This window comes from Phyllostomus hastatus, unplaced genomic scaffold (genome assembly GCF_019186645.2).
Source record: "Phyllostomus hastatus isolate PE091 unplaced genomic scaffold, TTU_PhHast_1.1 phas_scaffold_11, whole genome shotgun sequence".
Classification (NCBI taxonomy): domain Eukaryota; kingdom Metazoa; phylum Chordata; class Mammalia; order Chiroptera; family Phyllostomidae; genus Phyllostomus; species Phyllostomus hastatus.
The window spans coordinates 6,645,363-6,660,438 of NW_025334005.1; the positions used below are offsets into that span (position 1 = coordinate 6,645,363).

The 15,076-nt window shown below is 55.7% G+C and overlaps 2 protein-coding genes across 7 annotated transcripts; one reads left to right on the plus strand and one right to left on the minus strand.

The window, feature by feature from the left end:
- TMEM138 (transmembrane protein 138) lies at positions 1 to 5,500 on the minus strand. Of its 4 annotated transcripts, none has more exons than XM_045854836.1 (5): positions 5,191 to 5,500; positions 3,327 to 3,593; positions 2,087 to 2,258; positions 841 to 916; positions 1 to 568 (listed from the first exon to the last, which is right to left on the minus strand). In XM_045854836.1, the coding sequence occupies exons 2-5, from the start codon at positions 3,452 to 3,454 to the stop codon at positions 456 to 458; spliced, it is 489 nt and encodes a 162-aa protein (XP_045710792.1). In that variant the 5' UTR covers positions 3,455 to 3,593; positions 5,191 to 5,500; the 3' UTR covers positions 1 to 455. The 4 variants fall into 4 exon arrangements, with proteins under 4 accessions (XP_045710792.1, XP_045710793.1, XP_045710790.1 ...); XM_045854837.1 differs by having other exon boundaries at positions 3,327 to 3,596; positions 5,191 to 5,228; XM_045854834.1 differs by lacking the exon at positions 5,191 to 5,500 and adding an exon at positions 4,602 to 5,153 and having other exon boundaries at positions 3,327 to 3,596.
- Positions 5,501 to 5,701: 201 nt separating this feature from the next.
- On the plus strand, positions 5,702 to 14,940 carry LOC123829294 (lysosomal membrane ascorbate-dependent ferrireductase CYB561A3). 3 transcript variants are annotated; one of them, XM_045854832.1, is made up of 8 exons: positions 5,717 to 5,858; positions 6,558 to 6,727; positions 8,610 to 8,715; positions 9,879 to 10,077; positions 11,404 to 11,612; positions 12,135 to 12,289; positions 12,755 to 12,911; positions 13,541 to 14,940. In XM_045854832.1, the coding sequence occupies exons 4-8, from the start codon at positions 9,894 to 9,896 to the stop codon at positions 13,562 to 13,564; spliced, it is 729 nt and encodes a 242-aa protein (XP_045710788.1). In that variant the 5' UTR covers positions 5,717 to 5,858; positions 6,558 to 6,727; positions 8,610 to 8,715; positions 9,879 to 9,893; the 3' UTR covers positions 13,565 to 14,940. The 3 variants fall into 3 exon arrangements, with proteins under 3 accessions (XP_045710787.1, XP_045710788.1, XP_045710789.1); XM_045854831.1 differs by lacking the exon at positions 6,558 to 6,727 and having other exon boundaries at positions 5,702 to 5,858; XM_045854833.1 differs by lacking the exons at positions 5,717 to 5,858; positions 6,558 to 6,727; positions 8,610 to 8,715 and adding an exon at positions 9,414 to 9,548.
- Positions 14,941 to 15,076: the final 136 nt, after the last annotated feature.

Sequence of the window (15,076 nt, forward strand, 5' to 3'; positions counted from 1 at the left end):
TTTATGGAAAAATTCAATTTATTTCCTATTTATAAAATGTAAAAAGTGCCTTGGGCATAAAAGCTAAATGGCCAAGGTGCAATCAGCCAGGAGCACGGAAATACCCCTTTGCACTGTTTGGTCCTTAGTAGGTGTGCAGAGAGTGAGGTGTGGGAGGCCCCTGTGCCAGGCTCAGTGGGAAGTTCCCCAGCGGTGAAGCCACAGGGCCCCCGTGCAGAAGAGGGGGCAGAAAGGACAGGGGGCAGACCTGAGACACTACGTACGTTCTGGAGTCTGTGTTGGGAGCACTTCCCTTTGCAAGAGGACAATCGTCCTTCTTGGCTGAACAAACATGAGTGGCCCGAGCCTGTCCTAGCGAAGTCCAGCTCTTCCTGGAGCACAGGGCCCACTTCCCCCTTGCAGAACCACAACTGTGGCTGGCGTCAGGAAGGAGAGGCATCCACCCGTGGGACAAGTCACCTCCGGGCCTGCGTGAACTCCCTGCGCAGCCACGCAGAGTCCTGGTAGAAGCGAGGGTCGCCCAGCCGCACGGCCGTCCGTTTGTAGAAGTAGTAGTACAACACCGCCGCTGTGGGTGGTAAGCAGACGAGGGGCCTCAGGGGTGCTCCCGAGCATTCGCCTCAGGTGAGAACCTGCCCTAAGCAGGCTGAGGGGCCCTGCCTCGTGACTTCCCCATGGCTCCCAGCATGGCAGAGGGCAGTGATCTCTCCTGTTCTTGGTGCGGTGGTTCCTCCCATCCCACGCGGCTGTGACGGGCTGGCAAGCCAGGACCAAGGCCCTCACTGCCAGAGCCACCGGGGGGACTACAGTGGGGCCCGAGGTCGTTGCTCTGGTCCTTACCTAGCCTCTGGAATACAAATAGCGTTTGAAGTCCATCTGTCCAGACAAAGCGGTTGGAATCCTTCCAGCGTAAGTTCTGAAGGAGACATGAAGGCCAAGGTTAATGGCCAGGTGAGGCCCTAACCTCTGCCGCCGGGCCAGCTGCAGAGACTCCACTTGACTGGAGATCAGGCTGGTCTCACCCTTCTCTCTTTCCACACCCCCACACGGTGTTTCTCAAAGGAGCCGCCAGCTCCCTTTTTTGCTGTAAAGCGGATATCCTTTCCAACCCTAAGGGAGGAAGTTGGAGCTAAGCTATTTATATCTTTCACTCCACAGGCTTGGCCAAGGGGAAAGGATACCCATGATCTCCGTTCCTCGTGGTCACTGCCTTGCCTCGAAAATCTCAGGCTCAGCTCCTGCCAGATAAAGGCTGGGTGCATCCGGGGTTTACTCAGATTGCCGGCTTTCCAGAGCAAAGCCAGAACCTATTTCGGCCCCAGGAACCAGAGCAGAGACAACCTTCTTTAGGAAGCACCTAGGGACTTCGGCACAGCTCTGCTTCTCTCCCCAGAGCTCTCCTGCTCTCCACGGAGTCACAGGACAACCTGGCGGGAGGTTCAGTCTGAGGAGGTGGCTACCGTGCAGGAATGACTAGGGAACCCTATGGTTTTAATGTGTTCCACTGAAATGAGTACTTGAGAAACAACAGGAGATACCAAAAAAGATGGAAGGATTTGTGAAGTAGAAGAAAAGCTGGGTCTGCCCTGAGGCCTGTATCTCAGGGCCGAGGAAGGGAGGCATCTCGGAGGGTGTTCTCCCAGTGTGCCCCAGTGTACGCGAGGGGCTGCGGCGGAGGGCGTGAAGCACAAGGCGGCAAGCAGCCCTCGGGCTTGGCTGCTTCCCTTGGGACACTGCGGCTTATGACAACCCTGTGTCAACACCCACCCAAGCGACCGAAGATGAAACAGACTCAACTTCCCGTTTTAGCCCCGGTAGATCTGTTTGGGGCAAAAGTGAACGGAATGTTCCAGAAGTATCCCTGGACTCTCGGATAAGGCGGTTCTTCAACACATAAGGTCGGGCAAGGGTACACGTGCCTTCGGAAACTCGCACACTTAGCTCCAGGCCAGACCACATTCATTTCTTTTCTTTCTTTCTTTTTTAAACCAAGGATTCCACGAGACGTGCAAGAACGACACTGGGTTCCCAGAAGGAAGACACTCCTGCTCCTTCGGAGACTGGGAATCCACTGCCCCACTCTTACCATGACCCAGATGTGAAGGGAGATGCTGAGGGCGAAGTACACGGCTGCCAGGACGATGGTCCCTTTGAACTTGTGGAACAGGAGGTTGACCAGGCCGGCCTGGAAGACGAACGTGTTGAAGAACATGAGGAAAATGATGATGATGTTGAAGAGGATCGCGATGTCCTGGATGCTGCAGACACACAAAACAAAGGACAGCCCCATGGAGGCCTGTGCGGACCCAAGAGCTGGCCCTCCGTGCTAAGGAGCACCTCGCGGTCTGGCCTTCCCTGGGATGGTCCTCTGAAACCCCCCAGAGAGACGGCATGCGCTTCGGGCCCCAAGTGACAGGAAGCGAAAACGACCCCGTGGCCCCGGCTGGTGAGTTGCAGCCCACGGACCCGGCTTTCCTCCTGACTCTCCTAACAAACCTCCTAGGCGCCGGAGAGGGGAAGCGACGTTCCTCCCTACATCCAGAAAATGCCAGCCTGTCTGTCGCATGACCTTTTCATCTGGCGAGGCAGCACTGCACTTCCTCTGACCCTTGCGTGGCCGGTGCCTTAGTGCCATTCAAGTCGCAGTCCCCCTCCTCAGAAAGACTTTTCTTTAGCCTCCTTACCTAAAGTAGCCCTTGCCTCCCCACCCACCTACTTTATACCCATTGTATGACATCTATCACTACTTGAAATTATGTTTGGGGTTTTTTTTCAATGTATTCATTGTCTCCCTTCACTAGATTGGAACCCCCCACGAGAGCAGGAACCGGTCAGATTCACCACTGCAGCCAGCACGCTGTCTGGCTGGCCAAGGACGCTTGCGAAACGTGGCAGATCGTGTCCAGGACTGTGGTTTCCTGTCTGGAATTTGCCTCATGGAGTCTCTGTAAATTATTTTTGAGGGAAAATGCCAACAGCTTCAATCTTATGAGACTCATATATATTATTAATAGGATTACCCTCTGCATCTACCATTTTGCAGTCCTCTTTCACGGCAACGTAAGATCAGATTCCCACTCACAGACGTGGAAAACACTTGGGCTAGCAGTCTGACCCTCGTTTTCCACGTGAACTGCTCCCATACCCCACGCCCTTGTCGGAAGGACTCACGACGGCTGTGTGACGTGTCTGTGCACCCCAGGACAACGGGAACTTTCCCTCCCTGATGTTTTTCCATTACCGACTTTGAAATGCAAAGCCACGACTGTCAAGGCCATCGCAGCACCGGCAGGGCCCAGCTGCACAGCCCCACCCACCGAACTCACATGAAGAGCACCAGCTGGATGACGGGGGCCGTGCGGAGCAGCTCCGAGAAGGAGTTGACGAAGAGGTCGTAGCACAGCAGCAGGAACTGCAGGGAGAGCACCAGGCTGTAGCTACTGGTCTGGAGCATCTTCCTTCTGCGCTCCTGGTCCCCCGGGGGCACATGCCACAGCTCCCAGAACACAGCTCCCGACCCTCTCCCCTGCGCCGGGGGACGAGCGTCTAGTGCCTCAGAATCACAGCTGTCTCCTTTGCTCTAAAACAAGAGCCTGCTGAGGGGAAAAAAATGAAAAATCTATTAACACAGTAAATATTTACTGAGGACCTACTATGTGCCAGGCACCATCCTAGGTGCTCAGAATACATCAGTGAACAAAATCCCCACCACCAGCAACAAAAAAAACCCCTAACCAGTCACCCCTTAGAGGGACCCTCACCCTCAATTCTTTCTCCACGCTAGAAACCTTCTAAACTCAGAACTCTTCCTACCCACTTCGAGTCCGAAGGGATCTAGCTAGGAGTGCCACAAAGGGTGACTGCCTGGTCGTGTGACGAGACCAACGCTGACGCTCACACTCGCTGCAGCACCAAACCTTGCACACCTCTTACCACAGGCCAGGGCCTAGTCCCAGTGCTGACATTATTTAAATCTCACAGTACCCGCATAAGGCGGGGGGGCACACTATTCCTCCCCCCATTTTACAGATGGGGGCATTTGAGGTCCAGAGATGAAATAAGTTGTCTGCAGTCACATTGCTAGCTAAGTGGCGGGGCTGGGACTCAGATCCAGGCCGTTTGGGTCCACAGTCCGTGTGCTCTTAACTATGGCACAAAGTTGTCTGTCACGTTACTGCTAGGCTGATGTGTAACCGGGCGAGGAAGATGTTGGCACAGAAGTGGGAAGTGGTGTCGGCAGGAAAAGCTGAGAGGAAACCATGCTCCCCTGCAAAACTGTGTGTGCAAGGTCACGGCGGCAACCCCGTGGGCAGCAGGTAAGGGGGGCTGGGCCTGGGTTTCCATGCTACCAGACCCAGAAGTTGCTCCGGGGGGCATCCTGTGACCCCTTCGTCTGGATTAAATTTATAAACAAATTTCAAAATGCTTTGAGGAGTCAGAGATTGAGATTAAATTAACATCTGTAAAATGTTGCACAACTTAAAAGCTCTTCATGTTTATTACTTTATTTAATCCTACACCCATCTGGGGCAGGCACTGTTAGTATGTATACAATCCCCACTTTACGCAGAGGCTCTGACAGGTTAAGCAAGCTCGCTCACCTCACCTGGTGGCAAGTCCCGCCTGGGTGGGTGGATGCATGAACGTGGTTTCTCTGAGCCCAGCGGGCTCACTCATCAGATATTGACAGTTATCACGTACCCGCCAGCACCACGATAAACTTATCAACCCAGATCATTTCCTCTAACCCTCGCAACTACTCCGCAACGTGGAAAAGAATCATCCTCATCCTACAGGCAAGGGCACGGGGCCAGAGTTCAAGTCATTTCTCCGGATCCAGGAGACACGACTAGGTGTGACACCCACGCCCGTGCTCACAGCCGCTGCTTCACAGGCCACCAGAGGGCTGTTGTGCGGGTCCGTTACACAGAACCGCCCGCCGCCATCTCTACGAGAAGGATGAGCTTCTCCTCCGGTTCAGAGCAGCGGCGATTCGCGAGGTAAAGAAGCGGTCTTCACAGTTCGTCCACCGCTCCCAGCCGCGTTCCCTTTGTCCCCAGGGCACTTTCCCTCACCTTTCCAAACCCACTTTAAAAGGGGGCTGCCTTGGCAAGAAGCCAAAACCAAAACACTAACAACAAAAATTCCGGCTCCTGCACTCATTACCTACTGATCATCAAGCACTCTCACCTGAAAACCCCAACGTCGGTTGTCATGGGGACACGGTCCTGGCTTCCGGAAGTCGATTTTAAATTCCGGAAGTAGATGGCGAAGGAGGGCTCTGCACCCGCCGTGCTACGTGCGGGTTCTGGGCTTTTTCACCCCACTCTACGGGCAGCTCTGTGTTTGGGCCCCCGCTTTCCTATCCCGCCCCGTTCCGGGCCCTCCCAGCCGCTGACCAAGGAGGCCTCCTGCCCGGTTGGCGTGTGGCTTTGCTGAGGGCCCTTGACGAGAGGCTTCGCGTCGGCCCAAACATTTCCGCTTCCACAAGATGGGGAGTAGGGACAGGGCAGATCGTGACGGCGTTGCTGGCCTCTGGGATCCCGGGCTTGGGGATAAAACGCCCGCGGAAGAAGTGGAATTGCACTCAGCTGCTTGGCGTGCTAGGAGTGGGAGACGCCGGACTTCATTTCCCAGGAGGCCGCGCGCGCGCCCGGAAGTAGTACGAGCCTTTAAAGGGCGAAGTGGCCTTGCCGGTTCATTCTAACGCGGTGGTGCCGGCTGTGTGTGGTGTGCGGTGTTTGCGAGGATTCTCAGAGTCAATTCGCCAAGGAACCTCGGCAACGGCGGCGGGCGCCGGGTGGCAGAAGCGGGTTTCGGATACCCTAAACCCCGCGGCGTCCCACTGTGGTTCGGGGGTGAGAAAGAGCCCGGGCTGGGAGTTTTGGGACCTGGGTTCGAGCGTTGCCTCCGCTGCTACCTCGCTTCGCACTGTCGCGACCCCTCGCTCGGCCTCAGTTTCCTTTTTTAGGAAGTGGACATCGTTCTCCGTGCCCTTCCTTCCACCAGTGGTGGTTGTAAAGGCACGAAATCTCTTCGAAAGTCGCAGTCAGCAGGTGGAGCCTCTCGCCTTAATATTCACCCAGGGTTAGCTGGGACCTCCTTGGTCCCAGTAGAGGAGTCAGGGATTGGTCGGGCATTCCTGGAATGGTTCTCGGGGCACCTGAGCCAAACCAGAGCATAGTCCGAAGGGCGGGTCTGTAATCACTCTGGTACTGAGGAGGGCTTTGCTTATCTGCCTCCTGACTGGAATTTAGGACCCCTCGCTCCTCAGTCCGGACTTCACAGGAGCTACGCTCAGAAGTGCGGAGTCCTTGGAGCTGAGGGGAGTGAATGGGATTCCTGTACCAGCTCTGCTACTCACCTTGGCCAAGGCACACATTCCTTCTTCAAGCCCAGCATGTTTGAGTTTAGGACTTGAAATTCTGGATTCCTAAAGCCATTCATCTGGGAAGGGAGAACAACAAAATGACTTTGTTCTTTCATCTATTTGTGGTTCTAAATTATAAAAGTAATAACATTGTAAGAGTTTGAAATAGAGCCTTTTTCTGTCTAAGGGCTGAATGGGAAATACTTGTTGCACTTGCTTTGCTGCGCTTCGCGGCTGTTGCATTTTTTACAAAGGAAGCCAAGACCCTCCACCAGCAAAAAGATTACAACGGGCTTTATTGCATTGCATACACGTTTTACTGCTGTGGTCTGGAACCAAACCCGTAATATCTCCAAGGTATGCCTGTACTCATTTCCTGCCCCGGGGCCTGGTCTGTGTTCACGCAGCCTGGGAGAATCCTTGCTGCCACTGTGATTGAGGAGAGTATTAGTTTGGAGAGAGGATTCCTTAGGTCGGGGTCGACAGTCTTCACCCACAGGCCACATGTGGCTCTCCTGAATGGTTTCCACATTTTTAAATGGTTGAAAAGGAATGAAGAGGGTGATATCTTGTGACATGTGAAAATGATATGAAAGTAAACATTTCAGTGTCTGTAAATAAAGTTGCTTTGGAACACAGCTCTACCCATTTGTGCAAGTATTGTCTGTGACTGCTCTTGCACTACTACATCAGCAGAGTGGAGGATGTACTTGTGACAGAGACTGCACAGCTGGCGACGACTAACGTACTTACCGTCCCGGCCCTTCATGGGAGAGGTGGCGGACCCCTGTCTTAGAACAGGGCCCCGCAAAGCAAGGGCGGAGTGGGGGACCACACCGAGGTGAGCGCAGCCTGAAGTCAGCACATCACGCTCTCGGAGTAGTTGAGAGGACATTTTTAGCATTTGGGTTGTGATTTTCACTGCATTCTTCCCCTTTCTCTGCTTTCGCTCTCTATTTCAGACGGAGGGAGCGCTCATCTGTGTTCTGTGAGCAGTAGTATATTTCAGACCTCAGTCCGGAAAGTCCCCACTGTCTGTTCCAAGTCTGCCCCGGAGCAGTAATCCAGGACCCCTCCTAGGGGAGTGGGTACAGTCCTTTTTGAGTTACAGTTTCTTTTTACCTTGAACAAAGGAAAAAATGCTGAAAGTATTTCTCAGTATTCTGCCACTGAGAGCCCGGGGCAGGCACAGGGGCGGTGAGCTTTGGGGTTTTGTCGGTAGTTAGGATGAGACAAAGGAAAAAATGCTGAAAGTAGGTATTGTTTGATGGACAGAGCCTTCTGACCAAGAGGACCTTCATGCTGACTTCACACTTCAGTGGGGGTGGGGGTTAGGTGACTAAACATCTGGTGATCTGAAACTTCCTCTGCTGTTTTTTTTAAATATTTTATTTATTTTTAGAGAGGGGAAGGGAGGGAGAAAGAGGGAGAAACACATCAATGTGTGGTTGCCTGTTGCGCCCCCTGCTGGGGACCTGGCCCACAACCCAGTCACGAGCCCGGACTGAGAATCTAATTGGCAACCCTTTGGTTCTAGGGCCAGCATTCAATCCACCAAGCTACACATGCCAGGGTTGAAACTTCCTTGGCTCTCGCAGGGACTAAGGGGACAGCTCTGGGTTTGGTAGTTGAGTCACAAAGCTTCTGGAAGCTGATGGCTTGATTTTGTCCTTCCAGCCCCATGGGAACTTGTCCCCCTGACCCCAGACCTCAGGTCATCCTTTATCAGAGCTTATTGCCAACTTGGGTCACCACACGAGAGCTCCGTGTCTTTGTTTCTGGTTAGGTGGACACCTGGCATGGAGGGAGCTGGCCTGGCACAGAGTCAGGGCCACTGAGAGCCCGGGGCAGGCACGGGGGTGGTGAGCTTTGGGGTTTTGTCAGTAGTTAGGATGAGACGCTGCAACAAAGGGAAGTATAATACTTTACTTTCACAATGACCTCACATACATTTTCTCACTTGACCTTCTAACAACCTGTGGTCAAAGAAAAAAAAAAACATGGGCCCTGAAGCCAAACAGAAAAGGGTTTGAAACTCCCTGCCCACTTTCTGGGTCTTAATGCCAGCTGCTGAATCTTTCTGAGCTTTCGTTTCCTCATCTGTAAAATGGAGATGATCCCCCAGCTCCTCACGGGGTTGGCGGGAGGAATAAATGGCATCGTGTAAGGTTCCCGAGTGGTGTCTGCTCAGTGCTGCCTTTCACTGAACAACATTCTCATAGCCGTGCCTTTCTTCCAGCCGAGAAGGCCCAGTCCCACAGCGTTAAGGGATCTGCCCAAGGTGCCTCACCTCGTGAGAGTTAGAGCCCAGGCCCCAGACTATCAGCCTGCCACCAGGTGTAAAGGTAAGGAATCAAGTGTTCTAGGTCCTTGGGAATTCTTGGCTACTTTAGGGGCCTCTTCTCCCTGTTAACTGGTGCAGATCCAGGGACCTCAATGGCAGGAAGCCACAGTGTCGCCTCCTTGGTATTTGTCCATGGGATGCTGTGATTTCCTTGAGACCTGGGCCCATGCTCCGTACACGTTAGCCAAAGGCTGGGCAGCCCTGTGACTCTGTGCGCGTGCCTGCTCACCCTCACACCCACTGGCCTGGCTTTTAAGAGGAGCTACTCGGGAATTCTCCATGCTTGAAACCAGAGTCAGTCTCTGAGTTTATCAAAATAACGCCATCTCATTTCACATCGATGAGATGCTGTAGGAACATGACTCTCCCTTACATCAAGTAACCTGTGGTAGAGTTGGCTTCGTTGGGTATTTTTCACCACCGTTCCAAGAACCTGCCGATGATGATAAGCGAGGGCACGCTGGAAAGTCTTGCTTTCTAGACCGTGAGCTCTTGCTTCCTCTTTTCTCCTTTGGACTTTCCCCGGAGGAAGAGAAAGCAGAAGTCTCAGGCCTGTGGGCGAGCCGAGGGCTGTCACCCACCTCAAGGTGGAGAGAGTGGGGACTGGGAGTGAAGGCCTGGTCTCACCTTCCCCGTTGGGAGGCTCGGCCCCAGCGGAGGACGTCTGCGTGAGAACTTTTCTGTGCACGGGAAGCCCGGGGCACTTCCTCCCGCTGGCCTAATGGTGTGCTCCTTGTCGATTACGATTTTGCCTCCTGGTGTTGGGAGTGAGGGCCTGGCATTTGTGTGACCCAGCCTGGATTTTGCTTCCCTTCCCTTCTTTTCTGTGAGGAGGTAATTCTTTATCTTCTGGTCCCATGAGGGGAGACTGACCCCAGGGCTCTGGGCGGGCCCAGAGCCTTGGCATCGGGCCACATCAGAGGAGACACCTCTCAGAGCCTGGCTGGGGGTACTGTGTACTAGGGTAGGTCCTTGGGCACTGTCCCTAACCAGGGAGTGGGCCCACCCAGCCATCAAGGCCCCATGGGAGCGGTGCCCAGTCTGATGGCAGGCAGGGGCAGGGCAACAAAAACCATCCACCCTTCCGACCAAGAGCAAGGTCTTTCTCTGGCTGGCGTGCGGGGCGCACCTCAGCCAGCAGGGACATGTGATTGCTCCTTCTAGGAGTGCCTGGTCAGAATGGCTGCGAGATGGTTTTACCTGACTGTCCTGGCGCTGTCGGCCCTGGGCTTGATGTGCGTCCTGTTTACCGTCTACTGGATGCAGAGCTGGCACGGTGGCTTTGCCTGGGACGGCACCATATTCACGTTCAACTGCCACCCGGTGCTCATGGTGGCCGGCATGGTGGTGCTCTACAGCGCTGGTGAGTATGAGGTCAGCATGGGAGACGCCCTGCCTACAGCCCAGGCCTGGACCTGGACGGGGCAGAGCAGTCTCTCTCTGGGGTTGGTTTTTGTCACCCTTGGGTGCAGGGCTACGGAGGTTGGGTGGGTGGGTCTGTGTGTGGGCCTAGGTGTCCTCTGGAGGCAGTAGCAGTGAGACCGAGGGCATCTGAGAAGGGCAGCCTCACAGATACACAGCTAGGTCAGGGGTTGTCAAAATTCTTCTACGAAGGGCCAGGTAGCAAGGATTTGAAACTTTTTTTTTTTAAGATTTTATTTATTTATTTTTAGAGAGGGAAGGGAAGGAGAAAGAGAGAGAGAGAGAGAAACATCAATGTGCGGTTGCTGGGGGCTGTGACCTGCAACCCAGGCATGTGCCCTTACTGGGAATTGAACCTGCGACACTTTGGTTTGCAGCCTGCGCTCAATCCACTGAGCTACGCCAGCCAGAGCTGGATTTGAAGCTTTTTAGGCCACATGACGTGTGTTACGGCTGCTCAGCTCTGCTGTCGCATTGTGAGAGAAGCCACAGGCAACATGGAAACGCATACATGGCTGTGTTCCAGTAACACTGTATTTACAGAAATACCATATTCTGCTGTGTATGATGCACACTTTTTTTACCCAAGTTTCTGAGGGAAAAATAAGGATGTCCATTATACATGGGTGGTGCTTAACGCACAGTTTTCACATGGGTGCACATTACACACAGGAGCTCATTGTACACGGCAAAATGTGGCAGGTGGCGGGCTGGATTCAGCCCGGGAGCTGGAGTTTGCCATCCCTGCTCTAGGGAGCAGGAGGCTGAGGCCCCTGGTGGCATGGGGGAATCCCAGCATGAGGGATCTGCCCGCTGCTGCTGGACCCAGCTGCCCCACGCATTCAGAGCCGGGCCGTGGGTCCCAGAGGGCCTCCATTTCCCCATGTGCACAGCGGGAATGACGGTAACACGGACAGTCTCAGTGTGTCCCGTGTGCTTCAGACACGGCGTCCCATTTTGCTTGTGAGGTGGGCTCCATTGCTATCCCCCTTCTACAGCCGAGGGAACTGAGACTTAGGAAGAAGACGCCAAATAGCTGAGAGGCAGAGCCAGGATCGGGGCCTAGGTCACCCAGCCTTACCGCCGGTGTTCTTGATGACCGAGCATGTTGTGAGAATTCAGTTCGGTGAATAGCGAGCGACGTTGCTTTCAGCATGTCCTCGTCCCCTCTCCGGGAGGCTGAGTGGGGCCGTGCAGGGCCGATGCCCCTCGTGGGTGGTGAGCGCGAGGGGAAGAAGCCAAGCCCCGGCACTGCTCTCTCCCGCAGCGTCCCTGGTGTACCGCCTGCCCCAGTCTTGGGTGGGCCCCAAGCTGCCCTGGAAAATCGCCCACGCGTCCCTGCATCTGATGGCCTTCATCCTGACCGTGCTGGGGTTGGTGGCCGTCTTTAAGTATCATAACACTCGCAAAATCACCAACCTCTACTCGCTGCACAGCTGGTTGGGCATCACCGCCGTGTTCCTCTTCGCCTGCCAGGTGGGTGCTCTCCACCCTCCTCTGGGTTCCCCCGGCTGGGCGGCAGCCAAGGGCTCTGGTTGGGGCTTTGCTTGCATCAGCATCCAGTGTTCCCGCTGCTCGTTGCCTGGAGACGGCGGCCTTAGCCGAGCACATCCCGTAGAATGCGCCGTTTCAAAAGCCATTGGAGATGGTGGTCCCTATACTCACCCTGTTCTGCCCACCTGTCATGCCAGAGCACTCTGAGCAAGGGAGTTTTATGAGCCAGGCACGGAAGGAAGCAGAGACAAACAAGGATGGCTGTGTTTTCGGGAGAGAGGGGTTGTAGCTAAGCGTTTCATGAAAGGTTGTGTAAGAGAGACAGACAGACCACACTGAGGAAGCTTGGTGGTGCTGGGGCCATTCCTGGTGGGAGGTGTGAGTTGGGAAAGAAGGGAGACGGTTCACTGACCAGTAGGGGGCGCTGGTGAGATGGGATGACCCGGAGCGCCTTCCACCACACACACGGGCGGGTCAGGTACTTCTTTCTCCCTGTGTCCGCAGTGGTTCCTGGGCTTCGCCGTCTTCCTGCTGCCCTGGGCGTCCTTGTGGCTGCGCAGCCTCCTAAAACCTGTCCACGTCTTCTTCGGCGCCTCCATCCTCTCACTGGCCATTGCATCTGTCATCTCTGGCATCAATGAAAAGCTCTTCTTCAGCTTGTGAGTGGGACGGGGCCCCAACTCGAAGGTGGAAGGAAAGAATCACCTTCAGAGACATGCCCTGTGCTCACTGGACCCACCCAAGGGCGGGGTGTGAGGGGCTTTGGGGTTGGGCTCACTCCTGATCGGGAAGGTAATGGTCTTAGGTTGAGATTGATAAGTCAGCCAGCAGGTGTTTCTCCAGCATCCAGTTGACTCAGTGCCTACTGTGTGTCACACTAAGCACCTCAAATTTAACCATTTGATGGCCCCACAGCATCGATACTGTTGTCTTTGCCACTTACAAATGCCAGACCTGAGGCAGAGTCCCCTTGGAGGTAGAAAGCATTCTGTAGACACCTGTCGTGGCGGGGACTTCAGAAGTGTGTCAACATTCCAGGCCTCTGTTGGCGGGGCTGATTCTCCCGCTGGGCGAACGTAAGTGGAAAAGTCTCTCAGGGGCCCACCCTGTTTCACCGTCCCCAGGAAGAACGCCACGAAGCCGTACTCCAGCCTGCCCGGCGAGGCTGTGTTCGCCAACAGCACCGGGCTGCTGGTGGTGATCTTCGGGCTGCTGGTGCTCTACATCCTCCAGGCTTCATCTTGGAAACGCCCGGAGGTGGGCGTGACAACCGAAGGACAGGTATGGGGTCATGATCTCCCGTACCAGGATGGGGTGGTGGGGGGGAGGGCCAGGTCTACAGAAGGGTCACCAGAAGAGGCTGAGGCCTTCCCAGGAAGAGACTAACCCAGTGACGCGGTGGGAAACTGGGTAGCTCGAAGGTGGGGTTAGGTTAGCTGGTGGGAAGCTCTGGTGCCAGGGAGCACGCCCCAGCCACCACAGCAGGTGCAGCTGCTCAGGCTGCGGGTCTCCCAGGGACCCGTCCACTGGGGGAGGACGGGGGTCACTCCCTTCCCCAAAGTCTTGTGGTTTCATGAGGGGAAGCTTGGCCTCGTCTTCCCCAAGGAAGGGCTTGAGCATGGTGAGGGGCGTCGGAACTCCTACTTCTCCAGCTTTGGGGCTAGCCCAGTGGGACGGGGGCTCTGTCTAGCAGGTGCTTGGTGACAAGTGGAGTGCTTGGGGCAGGCTGTGCCTTTTCTTGGCCACTCGGGCATCTGAGGGATGGGGTGTGTATCAGGCCGAGGGGCTTTGGGCGGGGACCACCCTGTAGGCTGGGGTCTGTATGAACTGCTCAACTGGTATGATGCCTGCAGGCCAGGGGCCACTGCGACACATGCCATTGACCCCTGTGCCTCTGCCTGTCTTTCCAGCCCCTGTTGCATGAAAGGGAGTGAAGCAGGAAGGGGCTCCCGGGAGCAGTCAGGGGTGCAGTCGGACTCCCCTCAGAAGCTCTGCTGTGCCTGGGCTCCCCTCTGGTCTTGTCAACAGACTTGCTTTGGGGCCCTGGGCCCCGACCTCTCCCTCCCTCCGTGTTGGGCCTGCTCTCTCCACCAACTCACTGTCCACGGCTTTTCTCGGGGGCTTTGGCTCCTGCACCCCTTCTCGGCGTTGGCTCCTGAAGTCCTCCACTTACACGGGCCCTTCTTGCCCTGGCTGCTCCCACCACTCCCGCTGTCTGGCTGAAGTCAAGCTGCTTTCCCCTGTAGGCCCCTGGGGATGTGGCAGGGAATCCCCGTGGCTCAGAGGAGCCGGACTCAAGTGCAATCTGTGAAGTGGAAAGCGAGGGAGGTGACGCACCCCTCAGCTTCCTCGAGTGCGTGCATCTCATTTAGGCACCCATGGGGGGCGGGGGTTGGGCTTCCTCAGCACTGTCACCTCCACCTGGCCCTCCCGGACTGAAGTGAGGCTGGGCGGGAATGTCAGGTGACGGAAGGGGAAGGCAGAGCAGCTTCTGCAGAGGAGAAGCCAAGGCGCTGACTGCTCTTCTCCCGTCCCTGCCTTCTGTGTTTGAGCCGTGTATCTCCACGCTTTCTAGCTGAGGCTGCAGCTGGGGCCTGGGTGCTGGCCTGTCCTTGTGGCTTACGTGCCTGTCTCCGTCAGGCAGCCCAGGGAGCCCCGGTAACCTGCTGTCCCCAGCAGCTGTCCCCACAGGGATGGGTAGCAGGGTGCCCCAGACTCCCATTACCCCCCCTTCCGAATGAGGGTTCCCTGGGCAGGTTCAACCTTGCTCCCTTGGCAGGGCCCTCGCTAAGTTTCACACTCCAGCCCGCCATGACACACGCCAGGGTGTGGCGCTTTGTACGCAGCGCAGCCTAGGAGCCGTGGCTGCCTTCAGAGGTGTTTTTCTGCTGAGCACCCGAGTGCCTCACCTGCCCCCCACCGTGGCTACTTGCAGGGCCAAACCCCATCCCGGGCGCCACACTCGAGTGTGAGCTGCAGCTCTTTCCCGGGCGGAAGACGAGGAGTCTGGCTCCTCTCCTATGTGTGGGTGCTGCGGCTTTTCCTGCCCCTTCCCCCCAGATGAGTCCTGCTGGGTCTCGGGTGCCACGCTGGTGTGGTTAGGTCCCAGGCACCATGACACCTGTGCTCACTCTCTGGCCGGTGGCAGCCCCACGCACAACCCCACACAGCCAGGTAGGTGCCGGCAGGGTGGCTGTGACTGAACCTCTCCAGTGACTGCCAGGTACCTCGGTCACATGGTAGGTCACGTGGGTGGGCGTTTCACTGGTTTATGAAGCCTGATTTTCATTAAATGTGTTTTTAAGAATCAGCCTTTTTTGCTGAGATTGTGCGGAAATGAGCTCTGGGCAGCGGGTAGGAGTCTTGGGACAGCTCTGACGCTAAGACCTGAAGGAGGAGGAGCCCGAGTCACCGAAGATCCACACGATTCTCTTCCGGGAGCCACG